Source organism: Porites lutea, chromosome 3 (assembly GCF_958299795.1).
Source record: "Porites lutea chromosome 3, jaPorLute2.1, whole genome shotgun sequence".
NCBI lineage: Eukaryota > Metazoa > Cnidaria > Anthozoa > Scleractinia > Poritidae > Porites > Porites lutea.
In genome coordinates, this window is record NC_133203.1 from 112,983 (window position 1) to 130,461 (window position 17,479).

The 17,479-nt window shown below is 43.1% G+C and overlaps 1 protein-coding gene across 1 annotated transcript; it reads left to right on the forward strand.

Moving 5' to 3' along the window:
• The first annotated feature begins 5,971 nt into the window (after window positions 1-5,971).
• On the forward strand, window positions 5,972-11,269 carry LOC140930020 (uncharacterized). Its single transcript, XM_073379679.1, has one exon. It carries the CDS (start codon window positions 5,972-5,974, stop codon window positions 11,267-11,269), a length of 5,298 nt encoding a protein of 1,765 aa, XP_073235780.1.
• The last annotated feature ends 6,210 nt before the right edge of the window (window positions 11,270-17,479 follow it).

Here is a 17,479-nt window from a genome sequence, read left to right on the forward strand (position 1 = left end):
TCCTGGTTCTGTACTACTCGATATGACTTGTGCGAGACAAGTTTCTGAAGTTTATTAAAATGTTTATATAACTGAAGGGAAATACATCTGTATCTTGCAATAATTATAGTTGCGAGGGCACACTCCTGTGTCTAATAGAGGATTGGAGCGTCGGTCTAGATAATAAGAAAGTGGTTATTCGTAAATCTGTACATGGCTTTCGATTGTGTAACACACGGTTTGCTCCTGGTTAAGCTTTTTTTACGGTGTTGCTTTGATGCGGCATTATCTAAAAGTCTCTTGGACAAAGCGGGTTCCTTGGGTATCGACCCTTTTCTTCAATATTTTCAAGAATGATTAGTAGTATAGAGCGGACCGATAAGACCGTTTTGTTGTGGATTTCTTATGGGAAACCGCGCATGAAAAGTCTCTGGCACCCAGGGTATGGTCTTCTTTAAAGGCCCAAAGATCAGAAAGGGTACGCACCAACCTCGATGTCATTTAAAATCAGTAAACAGTTACAGCTGACCATTGCAACAGGGGCGGATCCAAGATTTTACTTAGGAGGGGGTGCACCCTCTAACGAACTACGATTTTAACAACCATTTTTACGGCGTTTAACAGAAATTCTTCAACCTCGTCTCATATTTACCTCAACACCAATAAACCACAAAGTTGTATTAGAAAGCTGCGGGTCATCTCAAGGGGGTTTGCGCACCCCCTGCACCCTCCCCCTAGATTCGCCCCTGTGCAGGAAAGCAATGGTCCTGGTACCGGTTTGATGACTCTTTGCGCGCAAATTGTACATTGTTGTAGGCCAAGTGAAAAAACCTTCCTTGTGAAAATGAGTTTCTTTTGCGTGAGCATAAAACACATTTTCGTAGCAATGGTTTCACATATCGCCTCGCTTCGAAGCTGAGGCGTGGAGCAACTCGGAAATGGCCTAACCCAATAGCCTCTATACACACAAATTTTCAGTCAAATGTCTTTGTTTCAACCCCCACTTTATCTTTACTATTTTTGTCTTTTGGTTTGCTATGAGAATAAAACGTGATTTTCCATTTCTTGCCGCTTTTGTGTGACCGCTACACAGACGCGTCATCAACAAAGACCTCTCCCAAGTGATTTCTCTCCTCGGAGATCTAAACTGCATATAGCGCAAATCTTGTAGTCATCGTACAAATAGCATTCGGGGCTTTCAAATCATAACAAATCTTCGCAAATTTGCGGAGGAAGACATTAACGCCGATGACGTCATAGCCTTTTGTCTTTATAAAATACGGAGTAATCATGACCATGATGACCTTATCTTAATGAGACTTATCGGCAATTAATTAATGAGAAAAAGACAAAAAGGCTATGAGGTCGCCGGCGTTTATGTATTCCTCTGCACAAAAACGAAGTAAAACATCCCTACCATACTACTATCAAGTCACCTCGGTCACCTTTTACCTCAACCTTGATCATTACGGATGTCACAAAAACCTCATCCAAAAGGCCATTTGTACGATTACGTACTAACTGCCAAGACTACCGACTTTTCATGACTTTTACTAGTCTACTGACTTTAACTACTTAGACCAGAATCCACTTCGTTTTTGCCCAGTAATGGTTGAATAACAAAAGCTCTAATTTTCACAGGAAAGCAAAACCCTGAAAGATTCTGGTAGTACTAGTAGTAAAATGACGTCGTCGTGCAAATAACCTACCTAATCTCTTTCTAATCATACCGAACTCCCGCATAATCATACGAAATCGCAGACAGTGTGACAACGATTTTGAATGATGAGGCAAGAAATATTATTGAAGCAGCGAATGGGAATGGTAACCCATGGATTAAACTGGATTAGTACGGATTAGGGATGGCAAGCACGAGGCAAGGATCGGGAATTTAGGGTTTGAAGCGCTTTAGGGGTCCAAAAAATATAGGAATATAGGACTTAGTGGCCTGAAAATATAGGACAAACCCAGTAAAACTGCAAAAATATAGGACCAGTGGTAACTTACAGACCCAACGCAAGGTTCTGTATTTTACATAGTCTCTTGTTATATACTTATTCATAATATGTTGCATTGCGAAGATTATAGGGCCAACAAAAGAAAGACTCCTTTTTGGTTTCAAAGATATCTTTCAAACTTAAAGTAAGTCCATCATTCGTCTGAATAAAAACAGACGACATTTCGCGACTCCACCAACGGTTTCCCCGCGAAATGACGTCTGAGAAACGAGCGCAGAAATTCCATACTGATGACGCCTCACTACCCATGTCTGGGTAGTTCTTCTGATTGGTTGAAGCAAATTTCACACGCGGCACAACCAATCAGAATCAGTACCCAGATCTTGATAGTGACGCGCAATCAGTATACAATTTCTACGCTCGGGTCAGACGTCATTTCGCGAGGTAGCCGTTGGTGGCGTCGCCAAATGTCGTCTGTTTTTTCAGGCGAGTCCATTATTTACTTTAGAAAGTCAAAATAGCGTTTTTTTTTTCTGGGATCATAACATCATCTCAGTAACGATGAACTCCTCTACCTACAAGATTAATAACAATAGCGATCTTAAATTATTTTTAATTCAACAATGGTTTACAACATCAACAAGTTCGAGTCCAAAACTCAGTACTGACACTTCTGTGAGTCCAGAAATGGAAATACTGACAATAACATTTAGAATTACAGAAACTAGGCTAACTAAAAACCAATGTGAACAGAAGTCACCATTCTGGATGCACTCATATACTTTCCGATCAGGTAAAGCATCCGTAAATTACAGTCTTCACGGTTTACCTCATCACCACCGGTGTTAGGTTGTTGTAGTAGTGTTCCTAACGTTGAATTTCTTCTTCACTTTTACTGCCTACGTTGGTAGCGAGGCAGTCAATCTTGACTTTTTTGTAGGAAGCGGGACTTCTCCCAAGCTTTTTTCAATTAGCTTCCGTTCTAACACTCGACACCTTTCTGCCTCTCTCTCAGCTCAGATAACTCTGCATTAAGCTTCTGTGATAGCCCTGTAGCAGTTTCTATCATTAACTCTGCTGCGCTTACGCCAGCTCTATCACTGCATTTGACTGATCTCTTCAGTTTGTTGTTTCCGTCACTAAGGAGCTGGCCAAATCCTTCCAGCTTAAACACAACACATGTACAGTAACTCATGTAAATTTTAACTAGCAGACAACTACTTTTCCGTATATATCTCTTCTGAAATTGAAACCATCGTAGAATAGTCCTCTCCGAATAGACAATAGAACTTTTGACGTATTATTTTTTGCTGTAATCTTGTCTTGTAGGAATGCGTAATACTGGCCCGAGGTCGTACCCTCACCTGTTTTGCTGTCATGTCTCTCGTGAGACATTTTTCACACTTTTTCCCTCCCCCCATGCCCCTCTCCAAAAAAAAAAGAGGAAAGAAGAAAAGCAACAACGCCTGATCGCGGGTTAACGATACCAATTCTTGCCTAGGTAAACTTTGAAATTTAAATGGGCAAGATAAAACGAATACTGCGATCTGATTGGTTACCGAAGCGGACAAACTAGGCTTATCATGCTCGCTCAGGATTTCCTCCTTTGGTCTCGCAGAAAAAACAGAACGGAAAAAAAATAGAATGCATCTTGCTTCTTCACCGTATAATATATTTTTATAGAGCAAGTACAAACGGTCAAAATGGCTGAATATTGGCCTCCTGCTTTTGCTTGTGTTCATACTTAAATCCACATTGTATACAAAACACGCAGAAAATAGACTTACAGCAGGTGCGTAGCTAGGGTTTGAGAAGGGGTGTTCATACCAAGAGAGAATGAAAGAACAGGTAGTTTTAGTCATAACAACAATATTTCCGTTTGATTCGGAACATTCATACATAGTGATACAGGGTACGTACACGAAACGTTTTACAAAACTCGTCGTGTGCTGCAAGGTATCTCGGAGCAAAAGCTTAAGCCCCCCGGTCCCCGAGGTGCGCTCTGTTCGTACTTGAAATGCATGATGGTGATTTGGCTTTCCTGAATTACAGATGGCACTAACCCGAGCAGCTTACTGACCCTCACTGGTTATCATGCGCATCAAGTACGATATGCCTATCGATCTTGACGAAAAACATAGACTGCGAGCAGTCTCTCTTTTTTTAATGCTCGCAGTCTACGACAATTAAACAATGACCAGTTTCGTGTGAATACACAAGACCTTTTGTCTTACCTCATCGACCACAATGGTCACAAAAACAAAACAGTCGGCACCCTGAGTAGCCTCCCATGCAGACGTTCTTAGGGGTTCGTCACGCGTGAACGAACGCGTGACGAACCCGAAAGAACGTCTGCGTGGGAGGCTACACCCTGAGACCCGAATAATGAAATGAGAATTATAAACAACTGTTAGAAAGCTTAACGGATAGTTTTACCAAAACTTCAGTTTTCTTTTTACAAACCATTTAGGAGTTCATTCAAGGCGTATATATATGTTTTTGCGGAAAAGTCTTGTGTTTTGAATATCGGCCTAGCAGATGTCTGGTAAGAATCGCAATCGCCTTAAACCAGCTTTTAAACCGCCGCTCGGTGTTTGGAAAAATCCAGTATACAAAACCTCCTGAGCATCTCTGCCCGCTAAACAAGCAATTACAGTTGGTTCTAATTCGGGTTTTAACGTGAAGTTGATACATGACTGGAGTAATTTTGATCTTCAAAAGTAGCAACCTCGTTCCCAGGGCCTCTCATCTTCCCGCCCAAGCGAGCTTGGGCGGGAAGATGAGAGACCCTGGGAACGAGGTTGCCAAAGTAGCCAGTAGGACACATTTCTTTGATGCCTGCATCATTTTTGTCTCTCACTATTATACACGCCAGGATACACGCCAATAAGTTACTCATTACGGCTCAGCCAATCAGGAATTTGCGGACGCCAGCGTCCCCAGAAATAAACAAAAGAGGGTTCTTACAGCAGGCGTCCCTTACCCTCTCTCCCTACCCCATAGGCGTACGGGAAATTTTTTGCCAGGGGGGGGGGGGCGGTAAACCATTTGCCCAAAAAAATCTCGCAAGTTGCCCAAATTTTTACGAAAGAGTCGAAAAGAAATGAAGGGCCATATTGCAACAACATAGGCCGTCCTGGCATATGAAGGTGGCTCGATACAGTTTTTCAGGGTAAATACCAAGTCTGAGCATAAACTACGTCGCCATAAACAAACATTTGGAAAAATTTCGACGTCAGTTGTATTAAGATGAAAATTTGTCATCATCAGGGTTGCAATGACATTAAAGCTGTCATAGCAACGAAGTGACCCCATTACCTATTTTCCTTCAGCTATGATTCTCGGCACGGGGAACCTTACAAAATCGTTCACAGGAGCATTTTTCTCCAATACGGTCGCCTTGATGTTCGTGAAGTTTAAACAAAACCCTAAGAGCGTTATCGAGATACTTTGGAATGAAGTTTTTATTATTAGAAATACGGTAGGAAAAGGAAAATCTTGATGTTTGGCCGTTATCTGTACAAAACGAAGCGCTTTTGACATGCATTTTCACCTCATAGTAGTATTAATCTTTTTAAAAACATGTGTGAAAGATCGTGGAGATAGCTCTGCTTGATTGCTAGAATCAAAAGAAGGATTTGATTAGTCATCAAGGCACTCTTGTTAGCAGTTTTGTAGACATTTCGGTCTACTTTGACAAATTAGCGAATAATTTCATGGAACCGCTCGATAGATTTTTTAAAAGAATTGTCGGACCCGAAATGGGGTTCCTGTGGTGCGTGTGTGACGTAAGCCGAACCGGTCAGGACCGGTTTTGGCACTAGAACACGAGGAGAAAAGGAGCGAGCGATCTTGTGAGTACGAGCGAGTTTATCAAACGAGAAACGAATAAATTTTGTTGAAATCATCGCAACAAAAGGTGGCGACCCTGCCAGGACACCTGTGATTCGAGAAAGTAACAGCGAGCGGCGAGAAGTGAGCGACGAGAGGAATTTTACATGTAAACACAGCGAAGAAACACCGAAGTCAACAACATGAGCGCCGAAGGCGAAATCAAAACAATGCAGGAGAAGATTCAAGGTAAACTGAAAATGCTTGAATTTACAGCGGGAGATACAGCGAAAGTAATCGAGACCGGAGACCTGAAGACAATTGAGAGGCATGGAAGCGCATTGGAGCACGTTATTGACAAAACACATCAGCTCAAATTGGAAGTTCAGGAGTTGCGTATTGAAAGTGGGAATGACCCTGTAGAGGTCAGACTTTGGACCGAAACTTTAGAAAGCCAAATCAGTAAATTTGAGGGAATTCTTAAAGAAGTGGAATATGTAGCTGCCGGTATTAGATCAATCGAAGAGGAAAAACGCGAGGAAGAGAAACGGAAACGGAATTTGGAGGAAAAGATCCAGCTTGAAAAGGCTAAACACGAAGCGCGAGCGAGTCTTGAGAAAACGGCGAAGGCATCCACGGAGGAATCTGGGAATTTGAGCAGTGTCGGAGCGAAATTGCCAAAACTGGAGATAACTAAATTTCAAGGGACTTTCCTGGATTGGATGAGGTTTTGGAATCAATTCGAAACTGAAATCGACAAGGCTAAACTAACTCAAGTTGCTAAGTTTTCTTACCTGAAGGAGTTACTAGTACCCAGTGTCCGCGCGTCCATTGACGGACTCCCTTTCACGACGGAGGGTTACGAAAGGGCCAAAGCTATATTGAAAACCAAGTATGGTAAACCCAGTGAGGTAGCAAACGCACATATGCAATGCATAATTGGATTATCCACAGTTCATGGTGGACACCCAGCAAAAATCCATGATTTCTACGAGAAGCTAACAAGTCACATACAAGTGCTAGAGACCATGGGCAAGGTTAACGAAATAGGAGGGTTTGTGCGTGCGACGCTTGATAAATTACCTGGAATCAGAGCGGATCTGGTACGTCTAGACGATAACTGGCAAGAGTGGGGATTTGCAGAGCTAATCGAATCCCTGAGGAAGTGGTGTGACCGTAACCCTATTGTCAGCGAAAACCTTAAACCTGAACCGCCAAAGCCTGACCTGCGAAGTCGTTATCCTCCGAACCGTGACCCGCGAAATCGCTTCCAAGCAAGGAAAAATCCTGCTTACCAGACCAAAGATGAGAGTGCGAAGGTGGGGCGTAACTGCATCTATTGTAATGGCGAGGATCACAGCTCCACCCAGTGCAAGAAAGTCCCTGGCTTGCACCAGCGCAGGCAGATCTTGAGTGACAAGAAACTATGCTTCAACTGTACAGGAACAAGACATCAAGCACGGGAGTGCCACAGCAAGTACACTTGTCAACATTGCGGTGGCAGACATCACACGTCTATTTGTGACAGGCTGCCTAGCAACAGTCAAATGATGTTGGCAACTGGTGAGGGTTCTGTTATTTATCCGGTGGTAGTGGTGTTCGTCGATGGGATCAAATGCAGAGCATTACTAGACACAGGTGCGGGTAGTTCTTATGCGTCAGCGGCTCTGATTGAACGGCTTAACAAGCGACCAACTCATATCGAACATAGACAGATTGACATGATGCTTTGCTCAACAGTTCAAAAGGTACAAGGGTATTCAGTGACGGTTAAAAGTGTTGATGGGAAGTTTGAGATGATGACGAAGATCAATAAGGTGGACAAGGGTGTTCTACTCACAGTCCCAAATCCGAATTATGGAGAACTGATCAGCAAGTATCGTCACCTGCAGGGAGTGGTCATGGATGACGATGACAAGAAGAGTGAGTTACCCATTCATGTAATACTCGGCGCCAGCGAGTACTCAAGGATCAAAACTGAGACGAAACCTAGAATTGGTCAGCCGTCTGAGCCCGTTGCTGAGTTCACTATGCTGGGGTGGACGATGATGTCCACAGGGAGAGAAGCCGCGCTATCCAACGTTTATTTGACGAAAACATCGGCAGCGGACTACGAACAACTCTGCTCTTTAGATGTTTTAGGACTCGCAGATAGACCAGAAGCAGACCAGCAAAACGTGTTTGCCGAATTCTCTGAGCAACTGAACCGAAGTGACGAAGGTTGGTACGAATCGGGTTTGCTATGGAAGCCGGGTCACGATCACCTGCAATCGAACGAACGCGGAAGTATCAGGAGACTACAAGGTCTAGTGAGGAAGTTGCAGAGAGAGCCTGGTCTGATAGACAAGTACGATGAGATCATCCAAGAGCAACTCACTGAAGGGATAGTTGAGAGAGTTGTAGACGAGCCAAACGAGAGAGTATTTTACATCCCTCACAAACCTGTGAAAAAGGAAACTGCCGTGACCACAAAACTCAGAATTGTATTTGACGCATCGGCTAAGCCAAGTGAAGATAGTCCGTCGTTAAACGAGTGCTTAGAAACGGGGCCTCCCTTGCAGAATCTGTTGTGGAACGTTCTTGTGCGAAATCGCCTAAAGCCAGTAGCCTTAGCAGCTGACATCAAACAAGCCTTCTTACAAGTACGCATAAGACCTGAAGACCGGGATGCACTACGTTTCCACTGGCTCAAGAACAAGGACCCTTCAGTTATTGAAGCCTTGAGATTCACGCGAGCGCTCTTCGGGTTGGTCCAGTCGCCATTCTTGTTGGCGGGAACACTAAAGTTGCACTTGCAAAGCCTAAGAGAGAAATACCCAGTGGAGGTAGACGAGATCTTGAGGAGTCTATACGTTGATGACGTCATCACGGGGGGCAACACCAAAGAAGAGGTTCAGGACCTGAAGAAGACGATCATATCAGTGTTTGGGGATGCTAAGTTTACCATGCACAAGTGGAACTCCAACGAGCCTCAGCTAGAGAGTGAGAATGTTGTTCCGGTGCACGAGCCTCAGCTAGACGGTGAGAATGGGGTGCCTGTTGATGAACAGCAGAGTTACGCAAAGCAACAGTTGGGAGTTAAGGAAGGTGAATCCAAGATATTAGGTTTGCCGTGGAACAAGAGAGAGGACACAATTGCAGTGACTTTCCCTGAGGAACCTGTTGATAACACTAAGAGAGGAATGCTACGATTCTTAGCTGCGGTGTACGACCCGCTTGGTGTAGCGTCGCCCACAACATTAGTGGGAAAGCTTCTATACCGCGAAGTATGCGACAGTCGACTACCGTGGGATGAGAAACTGTCAGACAGAATTGGACAAGAGTGGCTGAAGTTTGTGAGGAGCCTCCCCAACAAGGTTGAAGTACTGCGGAGCATACCAAGGTTCAAGGAGCCGATCGAAGGAGTCCAGTTGCATGTATTCGGTGACACAAGTGGAGTTGGTACATCAGCGGCCGTCTATGCAGTGATTACGCAAGCCTCCGGGGTGAGCAAGGGCTTAATAGCAGCAAAGTCAAGATTAGCAAAGAAGAATCTTACAATTCCAAGATTGGAACTTGTGTCCGCTCACATGGGCGCTAACCTTGTGGAGAACGTGAGAGTCGCACTTGAAGGATATCCAATCAAGTCAGTCAATGGGTGGAGTGACAGTACTGTCGCACTCCACTGGATCAAGGGGGGAGGTACTTACAAACAGTTTGTGGCCAACAGAGTCCGCAAGATCAACGACAAAGATTACATTGAATGGAGACATGTCGACTCCAAACACAACCCAGCCGACATAGGAAGCAGAGGCTGCAAGGCAGATCAGCTGTGTAATGTGTGGTTGCCGGGACCACAATGGTTGTCCAAGCCAGAGGAGTGGCCGGGAGACGTAGTGACAGAGCCTAACAAAGAAACGGAAGCAGAAGCTAAGCTTACTAAGGAGGTGTTTGCAGTGGCAGTGGAGGCGAGGGACGACTTCGATGAAGTGCTGGAAAGGCATACCTTCTGGCGAACGATCAGAATCAGTGCATGGGTCATGAGATTCCTTCAAAATTGCCGGAGCAAGAAGTGGAACCGAGTAAGCGGACCCTTGACAACAGCTGAGACGGAGATACAGGTCAAGTGGTGGATAAGGCGGGAGCAGCAGAGACACAGTGTAACAGACAAGTTTCTGGAAGACCAAGAAAGGCTCAACCTTCAGAAGAATGACCAAGGAATCTATGTGTGCAGAGGAAGAATTCAAGGACATTATCCGGTGTATTTGCCACCCAGGGTAGTCTTATCAGAAAAAATGGTGCAAGACGCCCACATCTTGACGCTACACGGGGGAGTCGGCCTAACGATGGCGCATGTGAGACAAGAGTATTGGATTCCCCGTCTCCGGCAACTGGCGAAGAACGTGGTTAACCACTGCTATGGGTGTAAGAAGTTCCATGTGACAAAGCTCCAAAATCCACCGCCTGGAAACTTACCAGTGGATCGTACAGAGGGGACATTTCCGTTCCAAGTAGTAGGGGTGGACTACGCCGGGCCCATAACTTACAAGATTTCGAAGAAGAAAGAAGGCAAGGCATACATTTTACTGTTCGCATGCAGTCTAACGAGAGCGGTCCATTTAGAGTTACTAACTGACCAGACCACTGCTGGTTTCATCAGGTGTTTGAAACATTTCATTGCGAGACGGGGGAGGCCTACGAAGATTTATTCGGACAATAGAAGAAGTTTTGTGGCTGCATCCAGGTGGCTCAAGAGTGTTATGAGGGAGGAGAAATTGCAAGACTATCTGGCCCACCACAACATCCTTTGGCAGTTTAACCTCGCCAGAGCCCCATGGTGGGGCGGTCAATTTGAACGGTTGGTTGGAGTTGTGAAACAGTCATTTTACAAATCTATGGGACGAGCGTACCTGACATTCGGAGAGCTTGAAGAAGTTGTGCTTGAGGTGGAGGTGGCCGTCAATAACCGCCCGTTATCCTATGTTGAAGATGATGTTGAACTTCCGGTGCTAACGCCAAACGTCATGATGCACGGGCTACCTAACCTCCTGCCAGAGGAGGATGCAGAGTCAGTGGAGGATGTGGAGCTACGTAAGAGGACAAGATACCTCCGTCGCTGCAAGGACATTCTGTGGTCAAGGTGGACTACAGAATACATCAGAAGTTTGAGGGAGAGACACAATCTCAAACACAAGACCAAGGTGCTGACACTGAAAGTTGGAGATGTGGTGCTAATTCAGAGTGAGGAGCGCAACCGTGGAAAGTGGAACATTGGAGTTGTAGTGAAACTCATCAAGGGGCGTGACGGCGTCGTCCGAGCAGCGAGGTTGAGAGCGGGGAAGTCCTACTTGGAGCGAGCAATCCAACAGCTATGTCCAATGGAGCTGTCGTGCGACGTACGGGACACACAGTTGAGAAATTCGGTGCAGCTTAATCCTCGAGCCAGAGAGTTCGCCCCTAGGCGGGCTGCTGTAGCTGCGGCGAAGCGGATCAGAGAGATTGCAGAGCAAGAGAACAAGTGAACAGACCCAGGGACGAGTGGGGTCATAAACTGTTAGAACTGTTAAATCTGTTAGAACTGTTAAATCTGTTAGAACTGTTAAGCCCATGGAGCTGTATGTTCGATTTGCTCCTTTTGCGAGAACTGATTCAGTGACTTGCGGAGTCACGAACTATTAGAACTCTTTAAAACTGTTGCTGTTATATAAGCATGGAGCTGTGTGATTATATTTGCTCCACTTGCGTGTATCAAATAGGGGGAGAGTGTCGGACCCGAAATGGGGTTCCTGTGGTGCGTGTGTGACGTAAGCCGAACCGGTCAGGACCGGTTTTGGCACTAGAACACGAGGAGAAAAGGAGCGAGCGATCTTGTGAGTACGAGCGAGTTTATCAAACGAGAAACGAATAAATTTTGTTGAAATCATCGCAACAGAATTAACATTCTTCTCGCTATACTAATTCAAACCCAAAATTCAGTAGTCAGCCACTTCTTCATCTTCATACCCATTGCTGATGCTATCTGCCATACACTGTTCTTCGAGTGTAGATGATTCTAGAAAGTTATGCGAAAGTTTATTTTAAGCAATTCACGACTGGAAATAGCCCATTCCAGCTAGTGCAGTATAAAAAAATAAAATAAAAAAACTGCAAATATGTAAATTACTTATCACATGCTAGGCAACCACTGTAATGTAACTGGATTATTACGCCGACTTTAGGTTAATATTCAGGTCTTCAAAATAATCAAATTAAATAAACATGGAGACGTCTTTAAAAACTGACTTTGCCCAAATTTTCTCTCGCTGCAAAAAAAAAATCTGAGTTGCCCAAAATTTGGGGGGGCTGCAGCCCCCCTCGCCCCCCCGGCCCGTACGCCTATGCCCTACCCACCCGTTTCGACGCCTGCTACGCAAGCTAAGATCATGTAGAGTATATAATTTCTGAAGTTAATAAACGGCTCGGCCTTTTTACGTAGGATCAAGCATTTTTTACCGTTTACCGTTCGCCAACTTTTCTTGTTTTGCCAGTTTTTGATTATGCTGATTTAGTGTGGGGTGACAAGAACAATGTGACTCTTCTGAATGACCTGCAGTTTTGCAGAACAAGGCCGCGAAATTTGTCCTAAACAGGCCGATTTATTCGTCAACTACTGATGCACTCGTAACTTGAAAGTGGCTCAACCTAGAACAACGTAGATTTTATCATCGCTGTATATATGTTTACAAGTGTATTAAGGGATTTAACTAGCGAACAGGGACGTTCATAATTATAACACAAGAAATATAGACATACCTAGACTATCTCCTTGCAACCAAAAATTGGGGTAAGCAGAGAGTGTGTTACCACTTTCTGACAGATGGGAATAATTTAGACAAAGACATCAGAAATACACCTGACATTGTGAATTTTAAGCGTATCATTTTTAGCAGCTTTTTTAGTTAATTAATGCTTTTTTGTATTACAATTGTAGCTTTTTATTAGGACTTTTCTGTAAACCACAGTTATGTGATTAAAGTTTCCTAATAAAAGATCATTATTTTTTTAGATAAATGTTTGTCTTCCCCAGTTCGAGGTAGGGGAAATCGAAGATCGTTGTAACGTCTTGTGTTATAAGAATGAACAACATGATTGTTAGAGCGGTTTTCACTTGACTGTCGTAAAACCAAAACTAAAGTAAATACACCAGCCAACCAAAGGGCGTAGTAAAACCAAAACCAAAACCAATTCCTCAATTACTTTCGACAGTCAAGTGAAAACCGCTCTAACGAAAGTAAAGTTAAAATCAGTTTCTCCAATTAATCAAAATAAATTATCTCAACAAAAATGCCATGTTTTATATCGATAGGTTATGACAACAGATGTAAAAGGTCTATCGATAAGTAATGCATAGTATTAAAGTACGTAACACTACAGGCAATGGAATACCGCTTTGCCAGTATGAAGTGAAAAAAAAAAAAACATTTCTCTTGATAGCAAAATGTTCCATTTTTTAACTCATCACTCCCGCGTGTTCTACTGCGGCTCACTTAGAAACATTAGAAATACAGATCTTGCACACATGTCATTGCCATGACCTACAATGTTAAGGTTAACATAGCCCTAACCTTAAGAATGTTACACGGCAAACTCAAGGGTCATTCAGATTTTCCCTGGCTTTAAGCAGCTGCACCTCAAGTCACGCGGCCCGCGTCATTTAAAACGGCGGGAAAATGGGCTTAGAAGCGGGTATAACAGCCTGTCTTGTAGAAAAATTTCGACAGTTGCGGCATACCTCCAGCAATGGCGGAAGGTTCGTCAACAGGCGAAAGCCTTGCACGTCAGTTTACCTACTGCGTTTTCCCTCTGCGTGTAAATTATTCCACATAAACATACCGCTTTTCATTTTCCTATCTGTTAGGGCAACCACTTGAAACATGTTGCAAAAGAAAAGGGAAAAACCTTGTCTTTTATCCATAGGGTGCGCCCCGGAACGGGATGTGTTTGTAAGATTGTCAGTAAAAACAAATGGCAAATTGTTGTCAAACTTCAATGAAAGTTTAAAGACACAGGATAACAAGGACGATGAAGACAGGGCGAATAACATGTATTTGGAGAGTCTGGCCCCAGGAACGGTATGAGATTTTGAAGGAGGGAGTTATGCACACGTATGTCAGTTAGCTACATATTGTGGACAGTGAGAAAGAAAGGGGGCAAAGATGCACAAAACCTCGTTTTAAATAACCCCAGGCACAGATTCAACTCTGTCCCTTTTACTGCCAATGTGCATAAGCACTCTATTTCACTTTTAAAATTGACCTTTTCACTTTCTCCATGACCTAAGGTCGAAAAATTTCGTAAACTCAGTTAAACAGACAGCAAACTGTTTGCTGTTTAATTCTTCTTTCTCGCTCGCCTCTGGTGCCTGTGAGGAATGAATGACAACCGTTCAATATCTAGGCGAATGATGAGAAATGAACATTAATCAAAATCTATCATCTCAACAAAAATGTGATGTTTTATATTGATAGTTTCTAAGGCAGATGTGAAAGCTCTATCGATAAATAATGTTTAGGTATCAAGGCACATAACACTACAGGCACTGGCATACCGCTTTGCCATTATGAAGTGGAAAAAACATTTCTCTACATGGCAAAATAGTGTTGCATTTTTTAGGCCATCACTCCCACATGTTCTACTGCGGCTCCCTTAGAAACATAAGAAATCCAGATCTTGTACACAAAGTATTGCCATGACCTACAATGTTTTCTTCTCTAGGTAAATTCAATTGTAGACTCCCGCGGACTTTTCTTGACATGGCATAACCACGCATATCCAGGGAAGACCGTCACCTTGCCACTTTCAGAAACGGAAATCAAGAAATTTTTTGTATCATGTGCCAGGGCTGGGTTTACCTATACAAGACTCACGAATAACATTATTTGTGGGATCTGTATGTGGGTAAGTATACTACCCAACAGGGACCCTCCAAGAGAGACCAGTCTATGATGGCCCTACCTGAAGAGGGCAGGTTTGTACAGCAATGTGGTATCTGAAAGGGGAGAGACTTTCACAAGTTGCAGTATTTGAAAGGGAAGGGAATTCTGTCCGTTTGGTTTGTAAAAAGACCTAGAAGGAGAATTAATGGTATATAGATTTAAAGGGGTTAGGGGGTTGGATTTCATAGTGAAGCTTCCACATGCATAACCTTTAAGCAATATAAATGCCCCACCAATCCTCTTCCATCCCTGGTCAAAGACGTTACATCATTGTCTCGAAAACCCAAGAAAGTAATTAGCCTAATCAAATTGATGAGGTAGAAGGGTTTCACAATCACACAACATGACATTCCATTTTTCCAAGAAGATGTGCAGAAAGTTGGCCATACAATGTCAAAGTTAATGACATTGGACAGATTTTCAAAAATAGTAACATTTCACCAAAAATACATAATATCCTGTTTAGCCTTCCAATTTGGGGCATGTAGCCTCACGTGAAATTAGCTGTAACTAAGTGTTAGGGCCCTTCATTACAATAACAGCTCAGATGAAGTGATTCCAACACTGACATTACAAATGAATGTTTTGAGATGACGTAACTAAATTCCCAGTTGATTACATTTCAGAACACAGATTCATCTCCTAAACCACCCTAAACGTATGAAAAAGATCACTCACGGTCTTAGGCAACATTACAACTAATTACAATGTACTATACAACAGAACGAACTACAAAGAAATTGGTACAAGACACTTATTATAATACTGTTTTCATTGTTGTAGTATCATTCCTTCACTGCTTGTCAGCAAGCTGTGCTGAAAGGCCAACGAGTTTGGCAGAGACATACGTACGGGAAGAAATTGAAGAACTCCAACAAGAACTGGGCCTCGGCTCGTATCCTGCTGGGGCGGGATTAACCATCAAAGATGTGGAATTTAGGTGTGTTCCTTCCCTTTTTTTCCAGCAAGTATAAAAATGAAGATAACAGTCTACTGAGAAGTGCTGTATTCTACCGAGTACCTGACAATAGGTTGATTAGAAAGTTTACATCTTGATTGGGTGTTTTTTTGCATAAGAAAATATGAGAAGGTTCTTTTGAATGCCTAGGCTCCATGTCTATTCCAGGAATGTAAACCATGGGAACTTGACAGCATAGCAATGTCCTGACCGACTGTTACATTGTTTATTAACTACAATTTATGAACTAATGCCTAGATCCGATCCGACTCTGGAGGTTACAATGTGTATCACATTCTCGCACGAAAAACCACAAGCGAGCAACAAGTCACAAGTAAGAATTCCTTCAAAGTAATGTGCTATAACATTATTAGAATAAACCACTCACGGTTAGGGTAGTAAGACATGTATCGGGGCCCCTTTCATGACATTCTGAATGTCACAACTGCTAACATTCTTTCCAAACTGTCTTGTATCGAAAAACATGCCTTGGCGCGCCTAAGATAAGAAAGACACAATACAATCATCTGTTACGCTTCTCTTGTGCTCTCCAAACTTCTCCCATGCATTCATAGGTCAAAAGATGCACATTTATAATCAAATTGCTGATTCTGTCATAAAAAAATGATAGTTGTGTTCTGTCACATGGACATATGATTTTCTCTACACACGCGTTTTTGTTGTGACTCCTAAGAAACCAGGCAGCCCCTACTGCCCCGTGACCCTCGGCTTTCTTCATATTGCAAGACGTGGAGCCTTCAAAGAAAATTCAGCCGATGCGTGGAGGACTAAAAACTTCATGTACAAAGAGGACGCAAAAAAATTGGCCATTGTTTGCACAGGTGGACACGTCCACACAAACTTTAAAGGTGTGTAGCAGCATGGTATGTTTTTTTTTACTTGCATGCAGGTGAATTGGCATCACTGTGATTGGAGACTGCAAATCACTGACAAACCACATCACCATTATGCTAAATATTTCTGTAACCATCTTGCAATGGCTCACATGTGGTAGGCATCTGTGAAAACAAAAGACTGATGTCAAGATCGTGGGAGTATAGCCAGGAAAAAAGGTCATGGCAAACCAAAATGGCTGGGGATCACCTGGTGTATATGTCAGCTCGTATAAGGTAAGACTTAAGTGTTATGGATTACAATCAAACTCTACAGGAAAAAAATATTGGTATTGTAAAATAAACTTAAACAAGGCTCTACTAATTTCAGAACACAATGGCCATCACCACAAACCAGCTATCAAGAACACTCATTTCAAGCATCAGCAGCGTTGGATTTAATCCACGAGAAGTGTCACACCGATCATATAGATCGGTGAGTAGGCTGCCGTAACATCCATTAAAGAATAGCATAGAGCAGCTTCTGTACAATACAGGGTGCTATGTCCCTATGCTGATATGTCAATGTGATAATCTCAAAGGATGAATTCCAATTGCCATAGCTGACACACAGATCGACAAAATTGTGTGCCTTTAATTATTCCAAAATCATTAACCTGGAAGACAGAGAAATGTGACATTGATAGATGTGAATGGCTTATTCCGGATGATACCTCTATTCAAACAGATCACAGTTGAAATTCCATTTTGAGGATTTTCTAATTTTTGCAGTCAGCAAACAATCTGCATCCATTGAAGTATAGTTTGTTCCATGAGTGAAGAGTTCTAATGCAACTTTTTGCCTTTAACAGGGTTTTGCCAGGGTTTTGTCTTGAATGCAGCAATGGAAAAATGGAAAATGGCGGCCGGTTTAGCGACCACCAAGTGGACCAGCTAAGAAGATTG